General features: G+C 38.5%; 3 protein-coding genes across 3 annotated transcripts; 1 reads left to right on the top strand and 2 right to left on the bottom strand.

The window, feature by feature from the left end:
• Nucleotides 1–1,985: 1,985 nt before the first annotated feature.
• On the bottom strand, nucleotides 1,986–3,279 carry LOC101714127 (olfactory receptor 51I1). Its single transcript, XM_004863478.2, has one exon. The coding sequence runs from the start codon at nucleotides 2,928–2,930 to the stop codon at nucleotides 1,986–1,988; it is 945 nt and encodes a 314-aa protein (XP_004863535.1). The 5' UTR covers nucleotides 2,931–3,279.
• Nucleotides 3,280–14,546: 11,267 nt separating this feature from the next.
• Nucleotides 14,547–15,485, top strand: LOC101719567 (olfactory receptor 51I2). Its single transcript, XM_004863358.2, has one exon. It carries the CDS (start codon nucleotides 14,547–14,549, stop codon nucleotides 15,483–15,485), a length of 939 nt encoding a protein of 312 aa, XP_004863415.2.
• A 6,822-nt stretch (nucleotides 15,486–22,307) lies between these two features.
• LOC101719913 (olfactory receptor 51I2) lies at nucleotides 22,308–23,252 on the bottom strand. The gene has a single exon (XM_004863359.1). The coding sequence runs from the start codon at nucleotides 23,250–23,252 to the stop codon at nucleotides 22,308–22,310; it is 945 nt and encodes a 314-aa protein (XP_004863416.1).
• Nucleotides 23,253–24,137: the final 885 nt, after the last annotated feature.

Here is a 24,137-nt window from a genome sequence, read left to right as displayed (position 1 = left end):
CTCTGGCAAGAACATGCTGAAGTCATGGAATGAAGTGACTCCAACTATGTCATTAGAAGCAATATAAATAGAACCAAGCACAAGAGTGGGTCCCATTCCTTTATTTAGTTAGTGTATTATTTGATTATTCATTAATTCATATGTGCTTGACGTTCCAAAATCTAAGCTAACTATAGAGTTTCAGCTTTAACTGACATTGTCTCATTTTTTACCTTGGAAAATTCATTTAGCAAGATTCAATTTCTATATCCATTAAATGAGTGGATAAATCAAGAGAAATTCTAAATATCATTCTGGTGTTAATAATGTTAAACAGAATATCTGTGCAAATCTCAACCCAAAAAAACTTATTTTAATTGTTAACCATAAGTCATCTTGGGGAAAATTTTGAGGCTCTTCCCACTAAAGAGTTTAAATTGAGAAATAAATATGCCCTGCAGAGTGTAAGTGGAACATTTCTGAAAGGAGTAGAGTTTTCAGGAAGGGTTCTGATTAGGGGACTTACAAACACTGAAGTCCTAATTCACAAATTTCTCTTAACTGGTGCCTCATCTCATGGTAAAAACTAACTGTTGTTTTTTTTTTTAATGTTCTATTTGGCTAGGTGGCAGTGCTAAAATTGGAGTTTTCTGAGTGTTTGATGTCGGGTAGGTTGGAATGGCAGAGGAAAAGAAGAGTGTTAACACCATGGCACAGTGACCAGAGTGACTGGAGAATTTTCATCACATTCTCCTCTAAAGTTATGACTGTGTTCCATCTGAGTCACCTCGTGGAGGTACTAAAGTCTGCATTTCTCTTCACAGCCAGTACTACATGTTTAGTTATGATACATTCAGTTTCTCCCAACTTGAAGGCACTCACAAACAAATGTAGGAAATCTCTGAAGCTCGCATGCCCATGTTTCTCAATGGGAAATCTCTTTTTCTAAGCAAAGCTAACTGCAACTTTTCTAAGTATTCTAGGCCAACACTGTAGGTCAAAAGTATCAAAGTAAGTTGGAGAACTTATTAAAACAGAAACTCCTGGGTCCCCTCCCCAGAATTTCTGGTTCAGGAGAACAGTTCTCAGAATCTGCCTGATACATTTCCAGGGAATTATGATGATGTTGGTCTGTGAATCACAGAATGAGAACCCCCTTTCCAAACTCTTCTTGCTCATATACCTTTCCTCTTGTTGAAAAGCACATGTGAACAATCTTAATACCTGGAGTGGTTACAAAATGAAGCACTATGCACCCCAAGCTTAGGTCCTCTAAAAATTTTACTAAATGCCATTCTCATGAAGAAGTCAAATGTGGGGCTGAAGATTCTATTTCTCTAACAAAGTTCCAGAGGTGCCAATGCTTTTGTTCATTTGAACATACTTTGAAGTTTAAACTCTTTTGCTTAAACACTTCATTTCCGGTAGTTAAATGTGCAAAGAGAATTATTTTTCCTTTCCCTTCCCATCCTGAATCAAGTACTCTAATCTTTCTCATCCTTTACAAGCTACTGCATAACTACCCAATGTAACTTGTCCTTATTTCTACAAGTCAAATAGATCCTCTGTCTCACAAAAAAAAAAATCACTAAGTTTCTACAAGCATTTTGTCTGAATTTCATGTTTATTATCTCTCTCATTCTTGGTGGCAGTAGAATTATTTGGGTTCAATCTTATGTGCTCCATAGGACTTTCATTATTTTCACATATGCCAAACATTTTCAAAGCATTTTGGCTCCTTTTTAAAATTTTTCCTTGACATATATACTTGTTTATCAATATGTTATACTATAATATTCCTAGAACATCACACAAGAATTTTTGTACAGTGAGTATTCAATTATCTATGTACATCATTTTATTGAATTAGACATTCTCTTATTGGCCACACATTCATAATTATAAAGACATTGGGTCTTCCTTGTCCTTGATTTAGCATTCCTAAATTTGGCAGACAGATTAGCATTCCTCCTCCAAAAGATCTCTCTCAGGGTCTACAGCTTCCTTCAGGTCAAAGATTTATGGAAGAGCTTGAGGATACCCCTGCGGATCTCCCTGGTCTTCACACTGTAGATGATAGGGTTGAGCATGGGGGGTACAAACAGGTAGACATTGGACATCATGACATGTACAACAGATGGGGCACTTTTCCAAAATCGATGGATCATGGAAACAGCAATTATAGGTACATAAAAGGCCAGGACTGCACAGATGTGTGACATGCAGGTGTTGAGAGCCTTGAGTTGTTGCTCCTGGGATGCGATGCCCAGCACAGCTCTCAAAATCAATGCATAAGAAAGAAGGATGAAAATTGAGTCCACCCCATAGGTGAAAATGACCACGAAGAGTCCATAGATGTTGTTAACACGGATGTCTCCACATGCCACTTTCATGAGATCTGGATGCAGACAATAGGAGTGATGTAAAACAGTACCTTTGCAGAAAGGCAGTCTTTTCACAAGAAAAGGGAAAGGGAAGAGAGTAGTAAAACTCTTGGTGAGGATACCTAGTCCCATGGTCAATATGCGGCTGTTGGTGAGCACAGTGGCATAGTGTAATGGGTCACAGATAGCCACAAAACGATCAAAGCTCATAGCCAGCAGTATGCCTGATTCCATGAAAGAGAAGGTATGAATGAAGAACATCTGGACCAGGCAAGCATCGAATCCAACATGGCGGTAGTTGAAGCAGAAGGTAGCAAGTACAGTGGGAAGAGTCGAAAAGGACACTCCCAGATCATTGAGTGAAAGCATGGAGAGGAAGTAGTACATGGGTTGGTGCAGAGCAGGCTCTTGAATCACCAGAGCAAGGATACTGACGTTGCCTAAAATGGAGATCAGGTAAAGGATGCAGAAAACCAGGGCAACCCAGGCATGGCCTGTGTGCATCCCAGGAATGCCTGTCAGCTGGAGTGTGGCTGGCTGGAAAGGAGTGCCATTGAGGCCCTGCATGATAGGCAGGTGGGAGAACACAGATGGAGAATGAGGAGTTCTTCACTTTTTTCTTTCAGATAGCCTCTCTCCAACACAAAAGATCGGGGATTGAAAGTGTGTGTCCGTGTTCCTGCATGTCACATTAGACTTGGAGTTATTTGAGGAAGGATCTGGGTTCCTTTCACTTCTCTACCACCAGGACCCAGAATATCTTCTAAGCCATAATAGACATTGCATGAAAGTTTGGTGATCCAATGAGTGCCTAAAACATGTCAAGACGACAAGGTGGGAAACAATGTGAATGAAGGCTTCTAATACTCACCTTAAAGTGCTCTATCCCATCACTTCCCAATCAACCCTAGAGCATGTGCTGTGGTAGTTTAGAGGAACATGTAAATTAGTATGAACCAGGAAGAAGAAACATCATGTATGTCTTTGGGAAATCTTCATTAGATGGCCCAGATAGACTTTCTACAGTCATAAAATTAATCATATCAATAACCTTGACTCAGAAATTACTTGAGCTTCCCAATTCCACAATCACCCCTAAACTTACCATTAGCCAAACCTGGTCTACATCTGAAATCTTAAATTTGTGCTGTTAACATTTTTAATTTCGTTGATTTTTGTTGGTGGTGGTTTATTGTAGTACTGGAAATTGAACCTAAGCCCTTTTTGGGCCACTTTCAATTTTTTTTTTTTTTTTGAGTTAAGATCTCACTAAATTGCTAAGTAATCCAGGCTGGGCTTGAACTTGCAATCCTCCTCTGTCAGCCTACTAGAATTCTGGGATTACAGACATGTGCCACCAAGCCTGGCTCAGTTATCCACATTTTTATCATAGTCTTCTCCATCCTACCTTTACCTTCTCAAGTCTGTGCACTAGTTCTAGAGTCTTCATAATTTCTCTATTTCCTTCTGTTCTTTTTGTCTATTAACTCTTCCTTCTTTACTTTTTTGATGGCCCCACTTCACCACTAAGAATGATATATTCCTCTCCTCTTTTCATCTCTCTTTTTTCACTTAATAAACTTCAACTTTTATGAATTCTATAGCCTAACCAGATGTGCAGGTGGACAAAACTTAAGAAGCAAGTGTTTTATTGGAATAAAATGGAGAGAGCAAGCAAATTATCTCTTACTACAATATTAAACTTGTTCACACCCTTGTCCATTCTTATTCTCAGTTGTCTGAGAAAGAGATGTCCCTCAGTCTCTAAGGAAAGGTTCCTACCTTCAAGTTCCATATCTTGTCCCCTGCAACACAGCCCTCTTCCATTAGTACACTGTACAGTACCTGCAGCCTTCTCTTTCTGGCTCTTTTTCTTCAGTCAATCGGCATGCATAAGACGACTGCAACCTTCCCACTCCAGCTACCATTCTACAAGATTCTCCCAATTCTTAGTCAAATTTCTTGAAACATTGTGTGCAATATACCAAGGAGAAGGAGGTTGTAGTGTAACGGTTTATTTGTCTGCTTCTGCACCATCTTTTTGAAATCCTCAATCTCAAGAATCTTCTCCTATTGGGCTTAAATTTTATCATTGTTTATTTCATTATTTTTGCCCTCCCTCTCTCTCTCTCTCTCTCCCCCCCCTTCTCTCCAAACATATTTTTCTATGAGGACAAGTGACTTTTTGCCTTTAACTGTAAGGAAACATCTTCCTAATCTATTTGGTCTGGTCAGAGTTAACACTAACCTCTATTAAAACAACTTTTTAAAATGTCTTCTTCCTTGAAAGGTACTATATCTCCTTAATTTCCTTCCTGCACTGCTCTCTATCTCATCATTCTTTACTAGATGCTATTTTCTTTTTCCTTTAAGCAGGAGCAGCTTGACACAATGCAAAATAAATAATAGAATGGCAAAAATTGAGAAATTATACCATAAAAGACTTCCTTTTAGTCTATCCATAATGTCTCTGTAATTGTTTCCATGGTAACAAGGAGCTGAAAATTAAAGCTCCATTCTGCAATTTTGGCATGATGGTGGCTTTTCTAGAGTTTTCATCATTTGCCTATCAGTCTTGATAAACACAATGCAAGTTGGTGGTGACAAGAGGTTGTATGATGCCAAGATATCAGTCATAATCCTGAAAGTAAATGGGCCATGAGAAGAAATTTCTTTTTTTTGTTTCCTTTCTCCTCCAAATGAACAATGTAATCAATAGGATGTTTTGTCTCTTATCAATTATAGACTGTTTCCCTCCCACCACAGGTTTAAAGCCAATGTCTTTAGAAGTCTTTTTATATACAGCCTATGAATATTTGCTTTTTAAAGTCATTTTACTCTAAGACTACCTCTGAGTTCTGAAGAAATTATAAAACTCTTAGCAGCCCCCAAAAATACTAAGATACACTTAACCCACCGTCCACATTCCCTACTGGAAAAGGGAGGTAGTGCAGAGGTTAACATGTTGTATCTGCTTCAGATCTTCCCTTCTGGAAACCATTTTTGAATACTTCTCCCCCAGGAGAACACTGTCCCATTGCCACTTAAAATCCTTTTTCCTTTGCTTTGCCCATGTGTTTGTCAGTCAAAGCTTTCTAAGCATTTCTGATCGAGAAAGAAAGGCTAGGAAGATGGAGATATAGGATATGCCTGGGCATGGACATACACACTATCACTCAAAGGTACAATGCACATTTTTTTACACTTCCAGACCTGCTTACACTTCCAGGTATTCATAGATATTATCTCACATCCACACTGCACATAAACTCCCATGTACTCTCTTGGTCCCACAAAACACTATCACAACAAAGAATTTAAGATTTGTGACTACTCATAGATATTACTCATATTTATAACTTCCTAAACTATGTATAAGCACTCACCCATGCACAGAGATACACATACATACGCATGGTGTCACAAATTCATCAACATTAAGAAACGCACACTAATATCCCCATTAATGATATTCCCATGACATGCTCAATTCTGAAAACTCAGCTAAAATCATTGATCGTATTGTTGAATGATCTAGTTCATTTCATTCTGTGGTTTTTCCCCAGGTGATAAGCAAACATCCAGGTATAGGAGATAATTCAAATAGTGGGGTTTTAAAATAAGCAGTATGAAAAATTCTCAGAACAAAATCTAGATCTCTTTCCTCAGCCTCATAGCCTAATTGTAGGTAGATACCTTGATTTTAGGGTTTTATTTGATATGGGAACCTGCATCATTTCTCTACAATCTTGTTTGGAAGAAAATAGATTTGGCCCATGTTTGGAGAGCAAATATGAGGGATACAGTTTGTCTGGAGTTTCAATAATAATGTTAAAATTCGAGATTATATCTAGATAATAAGGCCATGCAGTAGGCAGCACAAAGGAGAAAGCACTCACCGGGTGGAGGAAGCTTATTTGCCATGTAGCTTGATGTACTGTGGCATGGTCCAGCCGGCAGAGCGGCATCAGACCATTTGCCTATGACATAAATTTATAAATGTCCCCAAATCCCAATACTGGGGTGAGAGGAGGAGGAGGAATGGATGTAACTGAGAGGGTGCTGTCAGTGAGCTATAGGAGAATTACTCCCGAGAGAATTCCATTCTCAGCTTCATCATCTCTAATACCATCTATGTCCTTTAACTTGTTAACCCTTCCTTGATCAGGAATACAAACATGTTGCATACAGTGCACACAAACAAGAATGGTTATATACATCCTGAGACTTCCAAGATACAACCTTAGGAATATTCAGCTGTATATTTACTAATATGCACATTGCCTCTATCAAGTTTATACACAAACCAAAAACACAAATATGCTTTTCCAACTTCCTCATGCTCTAGTCACTAATCGTGACACATCAAACACACACTATAATCTGTGTATTCTTATAGTGGTCAAAATGGCTAATTTAGATTATAGACATAGTTTTAGAAATAGAGACTCACACAGTACTTGAGGAAATGACCAAGTATGTTTCAAATATATCCCCATTCTCATATAATCAATGTATGTATTACATACATATAAACATTATTATTAACAGATCAACAAAATGTTCAATAAGTTCACATTCCTACATTCACAATATTTCAAGGATTAATGTTTGAAATTTAAGTGCATCACACATTTTCTGTATAACTACCACCATCTTCATAGCATGTTTCTTATGCAAGTATTTTCTTTTACTCCATCACTGAAATTGAAGATCATAAAAATTACAAGTGGTTCATTTCAACCAAAACCAAAAAGAAAAACATATTGTTGTGCAATGTTTAGGTTTTATTCTCAACATTGATGGTTATATAGCTCAAAGAAGATGTAGCACCTACCCTTGCAAAGAAGATAAATATTTTTTTTAATGATTCAACAGGTCAACTTGTGGGTGACTATAATATTGATTATGCCCAAAGCAGGCTGTGAAGTTAACCCCACAATTGTCTTGATTATAAAAAACAAGTCTGGCTGAAGCCTATGTGCTGAGGTCAGAGTAACTTGCACCCAAACTGCATTCCCACAATTAAAACCTTCTTACTAGAAGGACAATGTTCTAATTAGAATCATATGTTTTGTCTATTCTATTCCTAATTTGAGAATGCTTTGTCTTGTCCTTTACAAGCCTTGTTTACATTAATTTCCATGGAAAGTGCAAGTAGCCCTGCCCTTGCATGTAGCTTGCCTTTACCCCAATTGATTGCCAATAACAGTCAGTGCCTGGGACTGGCCAGGGCCTTTGTCGGTTGCACCAGCATTGGTCCTCCTGGCACCCACTTTCTCTACTAGTTCTGTCTTTTAGTTTTATTTCTCAGGCCTACATTGTATACTGGGTAGGATACTGGAACCTAACTGCAGGGATCTCTGGTATCAACTCTGACTCCATATTTTATCAAGAAATATGGCACAAATGTATTTCACAAGAAACTAATGCACTTGTCAAATTTTACCTAATGTGTATGTAAGATTTATGGATGAATTTGAAACAAATCAAAGAGCCTTACAAAATATTTCACTCCAACAAATGACATAAATTCTAGCATACTAAAGGAAGGTATATTAATGTTGCAACTTACCTTGAAATGCTTCAGAAAGGTAAGATGTGTGATAAATTTGAGAGAGATACATAAGTTGGTAGATAAAACAAATGATACTAAAACAACTGAGACAATATGTTAAGTGATATAGGTAGTACGTATATGGTGTTGACTGTAAAATTCAAGTCTATTTTGAAGTATTTGATGATAAAGTGTAGAATTTTTAATGAAAAAATATATATAAAGCAATGTACAGAACATTCTTCTGAAAGTACAAACCCCATTTAAAGTTGCAATGAAAAATTAAAACTATTAAAAATGATCTCATTTCTTGGTTAAAACCAATGTGAACATTTTTATATAAACTATTTTAGGATTTCTTATAAGTTTTATCTATTTGCCATACTGATATTCTCTCGTATGATCAAAAAAAAGAATCGATTTTCTCAGCTGTAGCTGCTTTTGTCTGAGGTCAATGGCTTATGTGCAACAAATAGACACTCCCTGTCATCCTTGTGCCCATCTAGAGAAACCTGGTTCTGCCTCACTGAACACGCTCTCCACTGCAGGCTGCAGAACTGTACACAGCTACCAGTAACAGAGAGTGAACACTGCTTCCTGGAAAGAATAAACAGTATGCATTATCTATCTAATGAACAAGAGGCATTAATTCTACTTCAGTGGGTAAGATTTTAGAGATAAAAGTAGGCTTTGATCTTGCATAGACCTTAAAGTAGATCCCAGAGAAATGTGACTGTTGACTTTTAGAGAAGTTCAGTTTATACAAATATTCTCTACCCTTTTGAACTTGACATGTCAGACTAACCTCATCTTTAATACTTTCCAGTGAGGTGGCACTTTGTATGGGGATCGTTTATCCTACAATGCTAATTGTACAATAAGAACTAGAAGAATAAATTGTGATTCCATTCTACCAGCTCAAAGTCTATTTTCCTTGAAATCCACTCTTCACCTTCCTGAAGCTCTTCTCACTATCAATAGTGTTCAATGATGACAGGAAAAAATATTACAGCTGTATTAACTGCCTTCCAGAAAGGTTCAGCAGACAGGAAGCATTGACCAATGCAGCGTATGCCTCTCAGTCCACCTGCTCACCTCGAATAGAGCCTCTGGTAGATCTTGCCTTCTTATTTATTATTCATTTATTTGTTTGTTTATTTACTTATTGTTTTTTTGAGGCAGGGTCTTCTTTGTAGTTCAGGCTGGGCCTGAACTCACTATGTAGCCCAGGCTGGCCTTGAACTTACGGCGATCCTCCTGCCTCAGCCTCCAGAGCACTGGGATTACAGGCATGTGCCACCACATCTAGCTCATGGATCTTGCCTTTTTAATAACTCCAGTGACTCCTTAATGACTGGTTGGGTTCACCTTGGCTGCAGCTCTTGTAACCCCACTTTTGAGTCTCCCTTCTATAGTGTTAGTAACTTCCTGCTGTTTCAAATCTCTAGGTTGTATTACATACTGCTGATTAGCTGTTTAGTTTTTTTTGAAATTTGTCTGAATAATATCCAGGATTAAATTTATTCTGACTTATTTTACTGGTTATTATGTAATTGTGCTCAGTCTAAGTTCCATATACTATACCATTCTTTTTGATATTGGGACTGAGGGACTTCAAACTGCATTTCTCTTTTACTAACCAGTTCCCAAGAACCATAGGGGCCACTATAGAACTGTGGCATGTACAAAGGACCTGTACCCTCCTATTTGTTTTCTGTTGCTATATTACTCAAGCCACACTTTTTTCAAGCAGAAATGGTTAATTCCAACAACTTTACTACTTGGTTTCATTTTGCAGCTTTCCAACATTTCCAGAACCCATCTCCTAAGGCCCTCTTCAGGCTCAGAAAAAGTCATAGAAATCTCCCCGACAATCTTGTCTTAGGAGAGTAAGTCTTGATAGCTGGCCTCTCCTCTCATCTCAAAACCCCAGAACCACCTAAACAATGTGCACTCTTCAAGTGTTTGATTTCACGTTTTTCCAGTGCTACTCTTCCAAGCTGGTGAGATTTAATAATTCCAAGTCTTTCCTTTTGCATATCCAGCCCTAGAATTAGAAGCTACTTTCTGAAGTTGCTATACTCATACCTTTGTATTCCCTTTATAGCTTGTGTGCCCACTTGGTCAACAATAATGTACTTTAATTTCTCTCAATTATAGTAATTCTGTGGTCTTTATATTCTGATTGGACCATAACAGAGCCCCCATGGGTTATACCATGACTCATATATGAATTAAAAACATCACTAAATATAAAGCACTTTTAGAACATATTAAATCTAAATGAATAAAATCAAAAACTGATGAAATGTTCTATCCTTTGATAGCAGAATTGAATGAGAAATGATTACTGTGTGAGAGGATTACGTTTGTTTTGACCAAGGAACTCTTTCTGGTTCCTAAATGAGTTACGTTCCAGAGGGAGCTACATGGCATGTTATTCAATCCTGTCCAAAAGAGTATATGGCCCTAAAAGAGAACCTAAGTTATGGATGGAATCAAACAACCCTAGAGAGCACAGATTCAGTAATGTAAATAAGGAGAGGACAAGAAAAAGATGAGGTGTAGCTTCTTTTGAATAATCTATGAAAGCACCAAAAAGTAAGAGCCAGCTGTAAATATTGAATAGACTGCTAACCATAATAGAGTTAACTTCAGCACCACTGAAGTATGGACTTCCACTTCCACATGGCTTTCATCCTGAAGAAGCCAGGAACCATGGCTAGCAAGTGATGACTAGGAGAAGGGGTGGCTGCAACTCTTGATGAGGAGCAATCAAACAATTGTGTGAAGTTGGCATTCTAATCCCTCACCAGAGTTTATTTTATTATCTTAATGTGAACAGAAAACATTCAGGATTGAGTTTTAATCTAGGATTAAAAAGACCTAGACTCACTCAATATACTTAAAAAGATGAGAGGGGCTGGGGATTTAGCTCAGTGGTTCTGCCACCTACCTCGCAAGTGCAAGGTTCCAAGTTCAATCCCCAGTACCAAAAAAAAAATGAGAATAAAATTCATGGGTCTCTGTTTGCATCTCATTTGTTGACTTTATATTTTACATGTTGCATAAACCTGTGCTCTTTTAGGAGCTAATAAGCTCCTCTCTCATAATGTCTGCTTATCTATCTCCAGATAATTTAATATGATAAAGTTTGGTAGAAAGTTGGTCTCCAAGCTGCTGGTTCATTTTAGGCTAAAAGAGCATATGATTTGTTGGCAGCAATTATTAAAGATCTCAGGAGACTGAAACTTCCCTGAAGAATTTTCAAACACAAAATCAGCATGAGTATTATCTCTGTCTCTGGGGCTTAGAGTGAAATATAAAAATGGCAGGCATGAGTTTACTTCCATGGACAGAAGGGCATGATGCTCTGCGGGAGTCCCTCATCTGTTGTCTGCCGGTGAGTCCTAAAAGCCTATGGGATGAGCTTGCTGATTTCTCCAAGGCTGTTCCAAGAAAGGCAGGTAGAGGCGGGAGAGAGCAGGTGGCGGGTATCTGACAGCACCATCTAAGTAGCATGAGAAGAATAGATGGAATGTTCCTTGGACTTAGAATTCTTCTTTTGGCACAAAAGAAATACAGTGTAATTCTTTAGATCACTCATTTGCCATTATCAATTCCTTTGGGAATACAAGCTTGAAAAGCTGAAGCTTCTATGATTCATTAATATTGCTATGAATTTGAGGGGGAGCAGGACTTAGGACTCAGAAAAGGTATAGACATTCCTGATTCAATCTAACAGCAGAGGTACATATGGTCTAGCTTTATTCTTGTGTTATAAATTCTGCAATAAAAAGTATGCAAAAGTCCCCTGGACATTAAAAGAATAAGAGTGATCAGCTAGTCATGACTTCATATGAACCATGAATAGCTAACCATATCTATGGTATAAGTTGAAAACTGTGATCTTTAGACAAACCTTTCTACTGTACATACAACCTGTACTTTTTTTTTTATTCCTTTCTTCATCCTGGAAAGCTCTGATATTGCTTGACGGAACATTAAAAAGTAAAACACAATGAAAGATTATCCATGTCATAAAAAACCTTAGCCATCTTTTAAATTGAGTCTTAAGGAAGACATAGCTTCAAAAAAAGATTTTTCCAGGCTCACAGATCCCGAGCCAGGGTAAAACCCAGCAGTTCTCCAGCACCATCCGAGGACCCTTTCCCTTAAACCACCCTGCCTCCTATATTGCTTCAATAACATTAATGTTTTGGATTCCCAGAGAAGAGGAAATTGACTCCAGCCTTGGTGTATGTACTTTTTGCATCATTTTTGTCACAGACATCTACCTTGAGCCACTCCCTGAGCAACGCCATTGTTCAGAGAAACCTGAGAAACCTCCATCCAGAAATGCACACTTCTATTTTCCTTGTTGCCTTCTTTCCAATACCTTAGTGTTGTCTCAAAGAACTATGTAAAAGAGGAGCATGTCTCAGATATTGATGCAAATTTGGGTTTTATCACCTAGCTGCAATGAGCTATAAAGCAAGCTAATCTCACTGAGCCAGTTTCTGCATCTGTCCTGAAAGTATTTGTGGGCTGGGAATTTACCTCAGTGGCAACATGCCTGCCTCACAGCTGCAAGGTGCTGAGTTCAATCCCTGGCACACACACACAAAAAAAGTATTTGTTTTCCATCTCTGTATTCCTTTCTTCACAATCATTCCAAAAACCCACAGTGTTAGTGATACAAAATTATGGGGAGGAGTGTGATCCTAGGAGTGTCAGGCATAATTTTTTCCCCAAAATTCTAAAATGTTTGTCCTCAGACTCAGAATGAATTTGGCCCTTCCCTGCACAGAGTCCTGATAGAAGACTTCTCTCTCCCTACTTTTTCTGTTTCCTTTATATTAGCCCAGTTCTCTTCTATGTCTGCTGATCACCTTCTCTACGGCTCTTTACAAGGAATGGGGAGGTACCCAGCTGGGAGAAACAAGAACCGAGTCAGGTTGACCAGTCCTAGAACACAAATAATCACAATTCTGAAGGAATGATATAGGTACTGACAGAGCTAGAGCCCCAGAAGTGTGACATCAATGTAAACACAAAAGGAAGAGTGCCCATTGCCTTGTGGGGAACCACGGGATACATGAGTTGGGTCTTGCCTAGGAAATTCTAGGAATGCCTCCTAAAGTGACAATGACACATTGCATACCATTCCATCACCTCTTGTCAGTTCAGATACCTAAGACTCCCAGAATCCCTTCCTTATCCACTCCCACCAGAAAGGATTGTGAAAGATAGTGTGATATTGCTTCTTTAGAGTTTGGGGAGGAAGAAGGAAGACAGTGGGATATATTTTATTACATACTTGTTTGTACATGTCTTTCCAAAGGAAGGGGCATTGTATGCCTGAAATATGTCTGCCAGGGGGAAAATCTTTTAGCTTTCTCTATCAGTATCTAACACAAGGCAAGGAATATGAGAGCCTTCCAAAACCATCTGCATGACAGGAGAATTAACAATGTGGTTGCTCTTAGAGTAAAATGGCTGTAAAAATTCGGTAACACATGAGTGCCATGATGAGAAAAACTGCAATTAAGTACAATACATGAGGGTTAAAAAAAGTTCCTACTAAAGTAAGTCCGTTAATGTCATGGTCAAGCGGCAGAGAGAAGTGTTTATGAGTGTACACATCATGTGTACACTGAGAGTATCGACATGAGTTAGGTATATATGTCACTGTAGAGTGACAGTACAAGTATGAAAAGTCACGTGTACATAAAAAATGAAGGTTGAGAAAATGTGTGTGAGTCACGGGCACAATAAGAAATGCTGAGAGATAGAGAGAATGCATGTGAGAGAGTGTGTTTTTAGAGAACAAGTGAAATCCAGTGTAAGGCTGGCATGAAGGAGAATGAATGTTCCTGTGAATACTGACCATTGTGACAGCACATGTGGCTATGCACAGGTGTGAGAAAAGGCTCTCCTACAGACTGAATGTCCCTACCTACAAGATATTTACCATACATGATTTTTCCAAAATGAGAACAAGCTTTGAGGCTTTGCAAATATATTTTTTGTCATTTGTATTGCCACATTTTGCAACTCTGCCAACAAAAAGTAATATACAGAGGTAATCAATTCCCTCCACACCCCAATGTCCCTTGTCTTTAAGCATCATTATGATTCAAATGGGAAATTCTCTCATTAATTAGCAACACATCTGAATTAAACAACACTTTTGAGGAATTATTTAAACACTTCCAAGAGTTATTGATGACTCTAACTCTTGATTTCTTTCTACAATACCTGTCTATAAATAATACATTTTCACTTTATAGTGATTCTAAAATACATGAGAAATGGAAATAATGTGGTGGAAATACTTTCCTCATAATTATTTGATATTTTTGAATTATTAGGCATTGTCTTTCTTTTTCCATAGGAGAAATATTAGCCCTTCCTGTGGTCTGATAATCATAAAATATGAAGAAAGGAATTTTGCCTGCCTTATCCCAAAACCCTTGATTTCATAAATGCATCAGATTCCAACTGTGGAGGCTGCATCTCTTTTATCCCCCCTTCCTGGTTTCTGGTTTTCCAATAGAAACATCCATCAGAGTTTTCCAAATCAGAACATCTGACCCTGAGAAGTGCCCTGGATTCTTGCTGACATGGGGTTGTTCAATGTCACTCACCCCGTTTCCTTCCTCCTGACTGGAACCCCTGGTCTGGAAAGCTTGCATCCCTGGCTGGCCGGGCCCCTCTGTGTGATGTATGTAGTGGCCCTTGGGGGAAACACAGTGGTGCTGCTGGCTGTGGGAACAGAACCTGGCCTCCATGCACCCATGTACTACTTTCTGTCCATGTTATCCTTCAGTGACATGGCCATGGCCATGGCCACACTGCCCACTGTATTCAGAACCTTCTGCCTTGATGCCCACAACATTGCTTTTGATGCCTGCCTAATCCAGATGTTTCTCATTCACTCTTTCTCCATGACGGAGTCAGGTATTCTGCTGGCCATGAGCTTCGACCGCTATGTGGCCATTTGTGATCCATTGCGCTATGCTACTGTGCTCACCAATAAAGTCATTGCTGGGATGGGCTTAGCAGTCACTGCTCGGAGCTTTATCACCCTCTTCCCTCTTCCCTTCCTCATCAAGAGGCTTCCTATCTGCAGATCCAATGTTCTTTCCCACTCCTACTGTCTGCACCCAGATATGATGAAGCTTGCCTGCACTGATATCACCATCAACAGCATCTATGGACTCTTTGTTCTTGTATCCACTTTTGGCATGGACCTGTTCTTTATCTTCCTCTCCTACATGCTTATTCTGCATTCTGTATTGGCCATTGCTTCCCGTGAGGAACGCCTCAAAGCTCTCAACACCTGTGTGTCCCATATCCTAGCTGTGCTTGCCTTTTATGTACCAATGATTGGGGTCTCCACAGTGCATCGCTTTGGGAAGCACATCCCACGGTACATCCATGTCCTCATGTCCAATATCTACCTCTTTGTGCCGCCTGTGCTAAATCCACTCATTTACAGCGCCAAGACAAAGGAGATCCGCCGAGCCATTGTCCGAGTGTTCCACCGCCTCAAAATGTGACTTTCAGCTGGGCTTCGAGTTCTGGTACTTATTTTGGCTATAGGCTTTCATTGATTGTGTCATCTTTACTGTCGTCATCATTATCAGTATAATCATCATCATCAAATATCAAATGTAAGATATGTGTGTTTTTTGTGTGTGTTGGGGAAAACTTTCAAGGGCAAAGGATGAAGATATAAAACTATAACACAAGAAACGTCCAAATCAAAAGTACATTCAATAAAAACCATTGGCATTCATAGAAAAAGAAAAAAATATATATATGAGACAACTGAGTCATTAGGCAAAGATTTTACAGGGGAAAATTAGTGTGAGTTATGTCTTATTTTCTATGATAATAAATTTGGCTAATGTAAGAATTAATTTTATTGAGTCCTGAAATGTGCCACTTTCTATTCTGTTATTTATGTGCCTTAGTTCACCTACTATTTATAATGATCATATGAGGTACAAATAATTTAGTGAATTGGTCAGGCCTATGTAGATAATAGTAAGATGAGATGAAATGTTACGCTATATTCTGCATTTGTGTAGCATCCAGTCATGCACTTCTCTGTATAAGCGGATGCTTAAAATTACCATGGCTGTTATGATCAGGGCATTACTTCTCTTTCTCGCCCTTTCTTAGAGTTATATCTTTTTTCCACATAATGACATATTATGACATGTCAGCAATTTTGTTCTAGATTAGCAGTTGCAAAAATCATGCAAGTAAAATAGAGCATTTATTTTTTAAGTACTGAAGCACTACTCTTCCTGGACCTCTCAGTCTGATTCTGCTTAAATATTCTTTCCTTTAAAAGAGAGAGGTAGTGTGAGCATTCAACTGTGCGTTAACTTGATTGACTTGAGAACTGTGCAGGGGATTAATAAAACACTTCTGGGTGTGTCTGGGTGGGTAATGGAGGCATAAATATTATCCTCATTTTCCAAATCGCTACAAAGATCCCAGCCCGCTTCAGCGAAGTGGTTTCCAGATCTGATCAGCTCTGCTGGGACAAGATGGTTTTGCTGCTGCAGTTACAGTACAGTCAGATGAAAAGGGCTCTTCGACCAGCCAAGGTTTTAAAAGTAATTAATAAAAACAGGAAGGAAGCAGAAAGTTACCTATTGTGTCAGCTCATTTGTAGCAAGGTCATTTTCTCATGAGGAAACTGTCCAGTACTCTGTTACATCTGGACACCTTTTCTTATTGTGTTGATGCCCTGTCGACTCATGACCCTTAATTTTTCTATTCTGCTCTCAGATAATCAAGGGTCTATTTGCTGCTGCTTGTACATAAGTCATCTGATGCTCTCCAGGCAGCTGAAGAAAGTGCCTGCTCCTAAATACTTTCATGTTTTCCTATAAATAACAGCAGCAAATGTAGTTTGAAAACAGCAGCTAAACTGGGCATGGTGGCTCACGCCTGTAAATCCAACATTTGGGAGGTGTAGGCAGGAGGATCACAAAAGAGTTCAAGTCCAGCCTGGGCTACATAGTGAGTTCAAGGCCAGCCTGAGACACACAGCAAGACCCTGTCTCAAAAAAACAAAAATAAATAAATAGCAGTGAATTTGTGAACTATCATCTTCCTAATCTAAAATGAAGAATTGAGAGTCACTGCCAAGGAATTATCTTCTTCTGCAGGGGAAGAGGAGGTCCATTAATAAGCAAGCAGCAACCTGATGTGAAAGTCAAAAAACAAGATTCAATTCCTCCATTGTGCACACTCCGGATGGATAGGTGTAGGTTCTGTTCATATTTGTAATAACAAAGGCTTTTGTGCCTTCTCTTATCTATGGAGGATTGGTTTATCAAATATACATCAGAAAATAAATTCTCCATTAAGGGATTATTTAATTAATGGGTTTGACCTGCACAAGTATAATTCAGACATACACTGAGAATACCTAACTCTTTGGTATGTCACTGAAATTTGCATCAGTTTTCAACCTTCCTCACCTCTCAAGTATAATGCCCAACTAACACTTCCTATAAATCTTCTACAGACAGACGCATATCACTCTCCCAAAGCCCTGGTGTGTGGCAGCTTTAGATAACAAGCATCTCGATGAACACAGTACAAAATGCAGAACAGGATATCAGACAACCTTATGTGACTGTAGCATGGTGCTCAGGAAATTCCGCCTAAGGTGTTTCTCAGCCATCTTGCATTCCATTCGGTCCAGCAGAGGCATGGGTCATTGTGCTTTATTCACACCCACTTTTAAAACAATATGAAGATTGAGGTTGCAGGGTGAGAGCAGAGCTTTAATTCTAGTGATAAAATACAATTCTTCCCTCCTGTTTCTTCCCTCTTTGTTTGTTTATGAAAAAAATCATAGCAGCACATTCATTTATTTATTCAGCAATATTTATTGAAACCTACAGTGTACCAAACATGGTGTTACGACTCACAGTGATGGCATTTAGGCATTAGGAATTGTGAGAAAAATCTCTCTGAAGAGATGAGGGAAAGATGTAGTCTGTCACCATCTCCCTGGGTTTGTTTGTTACTTACATACTCCTTTTTTCTTTTTCTTTTCTTTTTTTGTTTGTGATGAACATACATTAATTGTACATGATTTCACGATGATATTTCAACACATATATTCAGTGTGCATTAATCAAATCCAGTCTCTTTCTATCCACCCTCTCCCTTCCCAGTGTCCCATAACCACTGTCCTGCATTCAGATCAATTTATTCTTAACTTCCACGTATGAGAGACGGAGATCAGGCGGTTCTTACAATAGCTGCAGTGATGGATGGGCATTACTGGCAGCTATGTAGTGAATGTCCACGTGAACAGTGCATGGGCAGAATAAAGCCCGAGACTCACAAAGGAAAAAGAAGCTGGGATAAATAAACTTCCCTTGTGGCAATGCATATTTTTACAGAATATAAATAAATACAACTGAGAGTCACTCCTTTATCTTCCTCTACAGCCAAGCCCGATAAATAAAACTGATAGAAATTCTTCCATAACTGTTGAACAGGTTAGAAGTTGACAGTAGCCCAAGTGTCTTTTCCAGTATTTGATACAATAATATTAAAAGAAAATCTGTCTTGTGAATTTAACAAGAAAATATAAGGATCACCAGTTTCAAAAACGTATTTTTAAAAATGTAGAAAAGGTTAGTGAAATAAACTTAGAATTCCTGCTAAACAGCCATATTCAAAACTTTATATAGCTGGAATGTAGGCACTAGACTCAAAATATTTCACACATCAATTATTCACCAAAGAATGGAGATTTTTATTACATTCAAGAGGAAATACCATTCAGCATTTAGAGTCCAAACATGTGTAAGAACATTTTTACAAATAATGTATAAATAAGTTTATGATTATAAAAGGGAAAATTGTATTGGGTACAAATCAAATATAAACTGGACAATTTAGCTTTACTTTATGTAAGTATGTGTTTGCAATACATACTGTTTACATTCATTCTGTGGAGTTGGTACATGTACATAACACATCTCAGTTCCTTTTCATCAGCTTTCCCTCTCCTCTCACAACCTCCATCTTTTGATCCTCTTCCTGTTTGAGAAAGATCTATCTTCCTACTTCCTATTATCTTTTATTTTGCTTTTTATTTACAAATTGGATTTCTCAAATCAGAGAAACCATGCAATATTTAAACTTGTAAGTCTGATTTATTTCACTTAACATTATGTCTCAAGGTACATCCATGCATACTCACGTGTATAGCTAAATCTTGGAAGCAGTCTATATGTTCACCAGAAGAATAGATAAAGAAAATATGATATTTACACACAACGGAGTACTACTCTGCCATAAAGAAAAGTAATCTTGAGTCATTTGTAGGAAAATGGATGCACCTGGAGACCATAATTTAGTTTTACTTTTAAATAGGTATAAATTTATTTTCAAAATAATTTCTTAATGAAACCTTTCAAACCTCAGTGCATACAAAAATATTCTGAATAAATTTTTAATTTACTTAGAAGAAAATGCACAAGTGAAATACTTATATATGAACAATTTATAATTTGAAAAGATATAATTATATATATATATAATGAAAATTATATGTAATTCAAAAGATACAATTCAAAGAAAATGCCTTTTTTTTGTTGTTACCGGGGATCCAACTCAGAACCTTGAGCTTTTGAGGCAAGTGGTGGAACCACTGAGCTAAATCCCGGTCCCTAAAAAAATGCCTTGTGAAAGTTGTATTACATATGTATGTCCTATTTATTTCACTTAATAGTAAATAAGGATTAAAATGTATATTAGATAATGTGAAATAGGAAGAAAAAGTCCAAAGGAGAAGGAAAAGTGGAAGGGGTAGGGGAAAGGAAGATATATGAGAAAAGGAAAAAAATGGAAACCAAGTCTTTGTAAATAGCGAAGGGTGGTGGAGTTGAACGAAGGGCAGGGGAATAGGGAAAAAATAAGAACTGAGATATATTATGTAAAGGTACAAATTCCCAATAATGAATGTCAGCATACTGTAGACCTAAAATGTACCAATAAAAGTAATGGAAAAAAAGTTCTGTTAGTAGGGAATTGTCCATATTTATTCTGCAGCAGTAAGTCAGAATATGTACATGTTGCAATGAATGCTAGAAATATCTAGTTCACTTTCTAGACCATCTTTGTGCCTATGATGTGAATGTTCAATTTTTTAGTTGAGATTGAGTTGCAAAAACTGACTCAGTAGTGTGTTTTCTAACTTTGAATGCACATAATGAAATGTTACAACGTGAAAAGACATTTTAAAATACGAAAAGAAGAATCCTATTCTCAGTGTGCCTCTGAGAACCAGTGTTTATCTTTGTCCTTCATGCTTTTTCTTCCATTTCTGCTCATAACTGTGCAAAGAATTACCTTATTTCCCTTTCTTGTCTCCACATTAAGGATAAGTGTGGTTTTTCCAGGGTGATGAGGAGGCTTCTCGAGAATAGAAGGGATGGTAGAAGAGTTCCTTCTTCAGTGGCTTTATTTTTGCTTTTGCTCCATAATGCAAACAGCTCAAAGCAGCCTGTCACTCTGGAGCTATCTATCCTGCCGAATCTGTTCTGGAGGATGTTTTGATCCCCTCTGTCTGTTCCAGCCATGAAATCTACAGACTTTGCTACCAAGTGATATCCTCAACTAGAAAAGTTATATTTAACTCTGGCTACACTTTCTTGTATCTACTCCTTCTGACCCTTTCTCCTACTATCTGAACCTTCTTTCTCTCTGGCACAAGTGATCCTTATTGGCTTACTGTGGTTTCCTTTAGGCTGATGCTACGTTCCTTTGAAGAGCTCAATTGCTCAACATTTCTGCAATTTGCAAGTGCTCAGGACTGTGACAATACCACTTAATCCTCTCATTCTGTAAGCCCTTGCAGCCTGCACAAGTTGTTCCTAGCTTCAGCAATCAATCTCAAAGTCATCCACCCAGACTTTTGCTTAAGAAAAAGTCCTCTCCAGAGGAGAAAAGGATTTGTAGAATTCCCCTGTTACCTGATTACATTGAAGATGTCAGTAGATTTTTGAGGGTTTTCTTCTTTGTTTCTTTGGGGTTTTTTCCTTGGTTGTTTAATCTGGCATTCAAGTGGTATCTGGAGGCAACTCAAGTGTACCTTCTCTTATGTTTAGGCCTTGATCTTGCTACTTGGTAAAAATCGTTTTATTTAAGAAAACAATACTTTATGATCTTATGAGGAAGAAAATGTAAAGGGATGTTGTTTCAAAACATTAACTTTTCCTCAATGTGTCTCCTTTCCCCAACTATGCCTCAAGGATGGTGGATACCCTGCTCTGTCCACTGCCCAGTGAAAGGTCCACCGTGCTTACCTCTACCAAGTGTCTTCCTCCCTCAGTAGAGTGAGTTACATTGGCTTAAGTGGATTTCAGGGGATCACTCTCTCTTCATAGCTGGTATTCTCTGTGGATTTCCTGCCATTTTTCAGCTACTGGACTCTGCTCTGCCATATGCTAAAGCCTCTCGGCTGGGCTGCTCACTGTAGGACACAAGTCCAGATTCCATTGGATGATAGGATCAAGCTGCTGCTGCCACTGAGGTGGACTTAACCCCACATCCATGAGTGTTCTGTTTTGTGTGCTTGCTCACTCCCCAGAGGAAATTAATGTTCCCTGCCTGAGGGGAACTACCTAGGACTTTTCGCACAATATTTCTCCTTCTTTTAAACTTCTAAAACATATATTATATAGGTGTCAAGAAATTATGTTATATTTGATAGAATATGAGTGTACTCTTAATTATTTCAAAAGCATAAACTTGTTGTAAATCCTTAATTTTAAATATTTAAATATATGCAAACTATATGTACTTTAACAATTCTTGAGTGATATGAATGATCTCAAGTGACCTAACACGTTGAAGTGAATGTTAGAAATTCCATGCAGTATTACACTTTCTCTTCCATCCTTGTGCCTGTGATGTGGACTTTCAACTGTGTAATTGAAATTGCATTGCATATACTGAACTCAACAATATGGTTTCTAATTCAAAAGCAGAAACACATTCAGACACACCCATAATCATTTCTGAGATTTACTTGAAAGTACAGATATCAGGAGTATTTTTGGGAAAAAAAAAAAAGGATCTAATTCAAAATACTCTTCCTTGTCAGGTCTAAGAAAAGTTATTTGTGGCAACCTGTGACATGATTAATTACAATGAAAGGAAACCTGATGTTTTAAATTACAAGTTATAGGCAGGCTCTATCATGTGCTAGACACCCAAACACAGATCTTTGTATAGAAAGTTAAGCCTCTGAAGGTCTAACTGATTCAACCAAACTCTAAAAATTTAAAAAACGTCTAGGGTATGAAGCTTTTCAGAATGTTAGACCTTGATCAGAGCTTAGGGCCCACAATTATCTTCTGTAACCTCCTACGAATCTCCTTAGTCTTGATGGAATAGATAATTGGGTTGAGCATTGGAGGCACAAAGAGGTAGACCAGGGATATAAACTTGTGCACATACTCAGGAGCATGTTTCCCAAATCGATGGACCACTGACCCACTCACCAGGGGCACATAGAAGATGAGAACAGCACAGATATGTGACACACATGTGTTGAGTGTCTTAAGCCTTTCCTCTTGGGAGGCTATGGCCAGCACAGAGTGGAGAATGAGGACATAAGAGAGGAAAATGAGCACAGAATCTACCCCAAAGGTAGCGATGACAATGAAAAGACCATACATGCTGTTGATGGTGGTATCTCCACAGGGCAGGCGGATCAAGTCTGGGTGCAGACAGTAGGAATGAGTCAGCACATTGGCCTTACATAAGGGCAATCTCTTCAGGAGCAAAGGAAGTGGGAAGACCAGACAGAAGCTGCGGATAATGATGGATACACCCATGTGGGCCACACGGGCATTTGTGAGCACTGAGGAATAGCGCAATGGGTTACAGATAGCCACATAGCGGTCAAAACTCATGGCCAGCAAGATCCCAGACTCTGTCCAGGAGGAAAAGTGGATGAAGAACATCTGGGCCAAGCAGGCATCAAAAACAGTCTTTTGAGCATGAAAACACATAGAAGCCAGTACAGTGGGCAGTGTAGAAAAGGACACCCCCAAGTCGTTGATAGACAAAAATGACAAGAAGTAGTACATTGGTTGGTGCAAGCTCTGCTCCTCCTTTATGATGACAAGAATGAGGGTATTGCCTAGAATAGAGACAGCATAAAGCAGCAGGAGGAGGGCAGCCAGCCAGTGCTCCAAGCTTTCCAACTCTGGAAAGCCCATTAGTGTGATGCTGGTGGTACTTGAGACATTAGTCCCAATGTTTCTCATGAGGGTCTTCAGCTTTTAGGGAAATACAAGTGGAATGAAGTGAGGTCAGACAGTGGAAGAAGTGATGATCAGGAATAGTCAGTGTCACAGGGTAGAAGAGACAATGATGCTGAGATTCAAATACCAAAGACCATGGAAAGGTTAGGATGGAGAGGATTTCATAGCAGACCCTCCGTTGCCCTGCAGTATTCCCATATCTGCCATTTAACTCTTTCCCACAAAAATGATTTGACATTTTGGGGGATGTTATCTTTTTCTTCTTGTGTGCTATTCTTAATAGAGTTTAAATCTCTAACTAATGATGGAAAATTACTTTGTTCTTTCTTTCTCCACTACTTAACATCACCTTCTGTAATTGAGACATAATAAGTCCCAATGAAGTCTTTTTTTAGTACTCTCTGCCTACTGATGTATTCTCTTGTATGCAAGTGATTGATAGCATTTGCTGGCTGTATTCTAAATTGTGCCTCCTCACTTTTCTCCACTCAAACGTCTCAATAATTACTCATCTTCTCTTTAATTGCTTGAACCCCTTTCTTATTCACCCTTGGTCTATAACCTCACCACTCCTCCACTTCTGATTACTAAGTTTCCTCTCCTAGATATTTCTCTCTGTCTCTCTCTCGTTTCTCTCTGCCTCTCTGTTTCTCTCTGTCTCCTCCACACACCTCTCTCTGTCTTTCCACTCCGCCTCCCCACCTCTTTCAATAAAAGATTTTTAAAGTGTGCTATATATTACATCCACTTCAGGACTTTTGAAAAAGCCCTTTGCTCATACCCATTCTAATTAAATCTGCATCTCTCTAGATATAGCTGAGGAATCAATACTAGTAAACAGTAGACAATTCTATTAGACAGTTCTAATAAAGCAGCCAAATTTGAGAA

The sequence above is a fragment of the Heterocephalus glaber genome, unplaced genomic scaffold (assembly GCF_053883595.1).
Source record: "Heterocephalus glaber isolate CG9 unplaced genomic scaffold, H.glaber_assembly_v1.0 deba00001428, whole genome shotgun sequence".
NCBI classification, from domain to species: domain Eukaryota; kingdom Metazoa; phylum Chordata; class Mammalia; order Rodentia; family Bathyergidae; genus Heterocephalus; species Heterocephalus glaber.
This window is presented reverse-complemented; position numbering and strand designations above follow the sequence as displayed.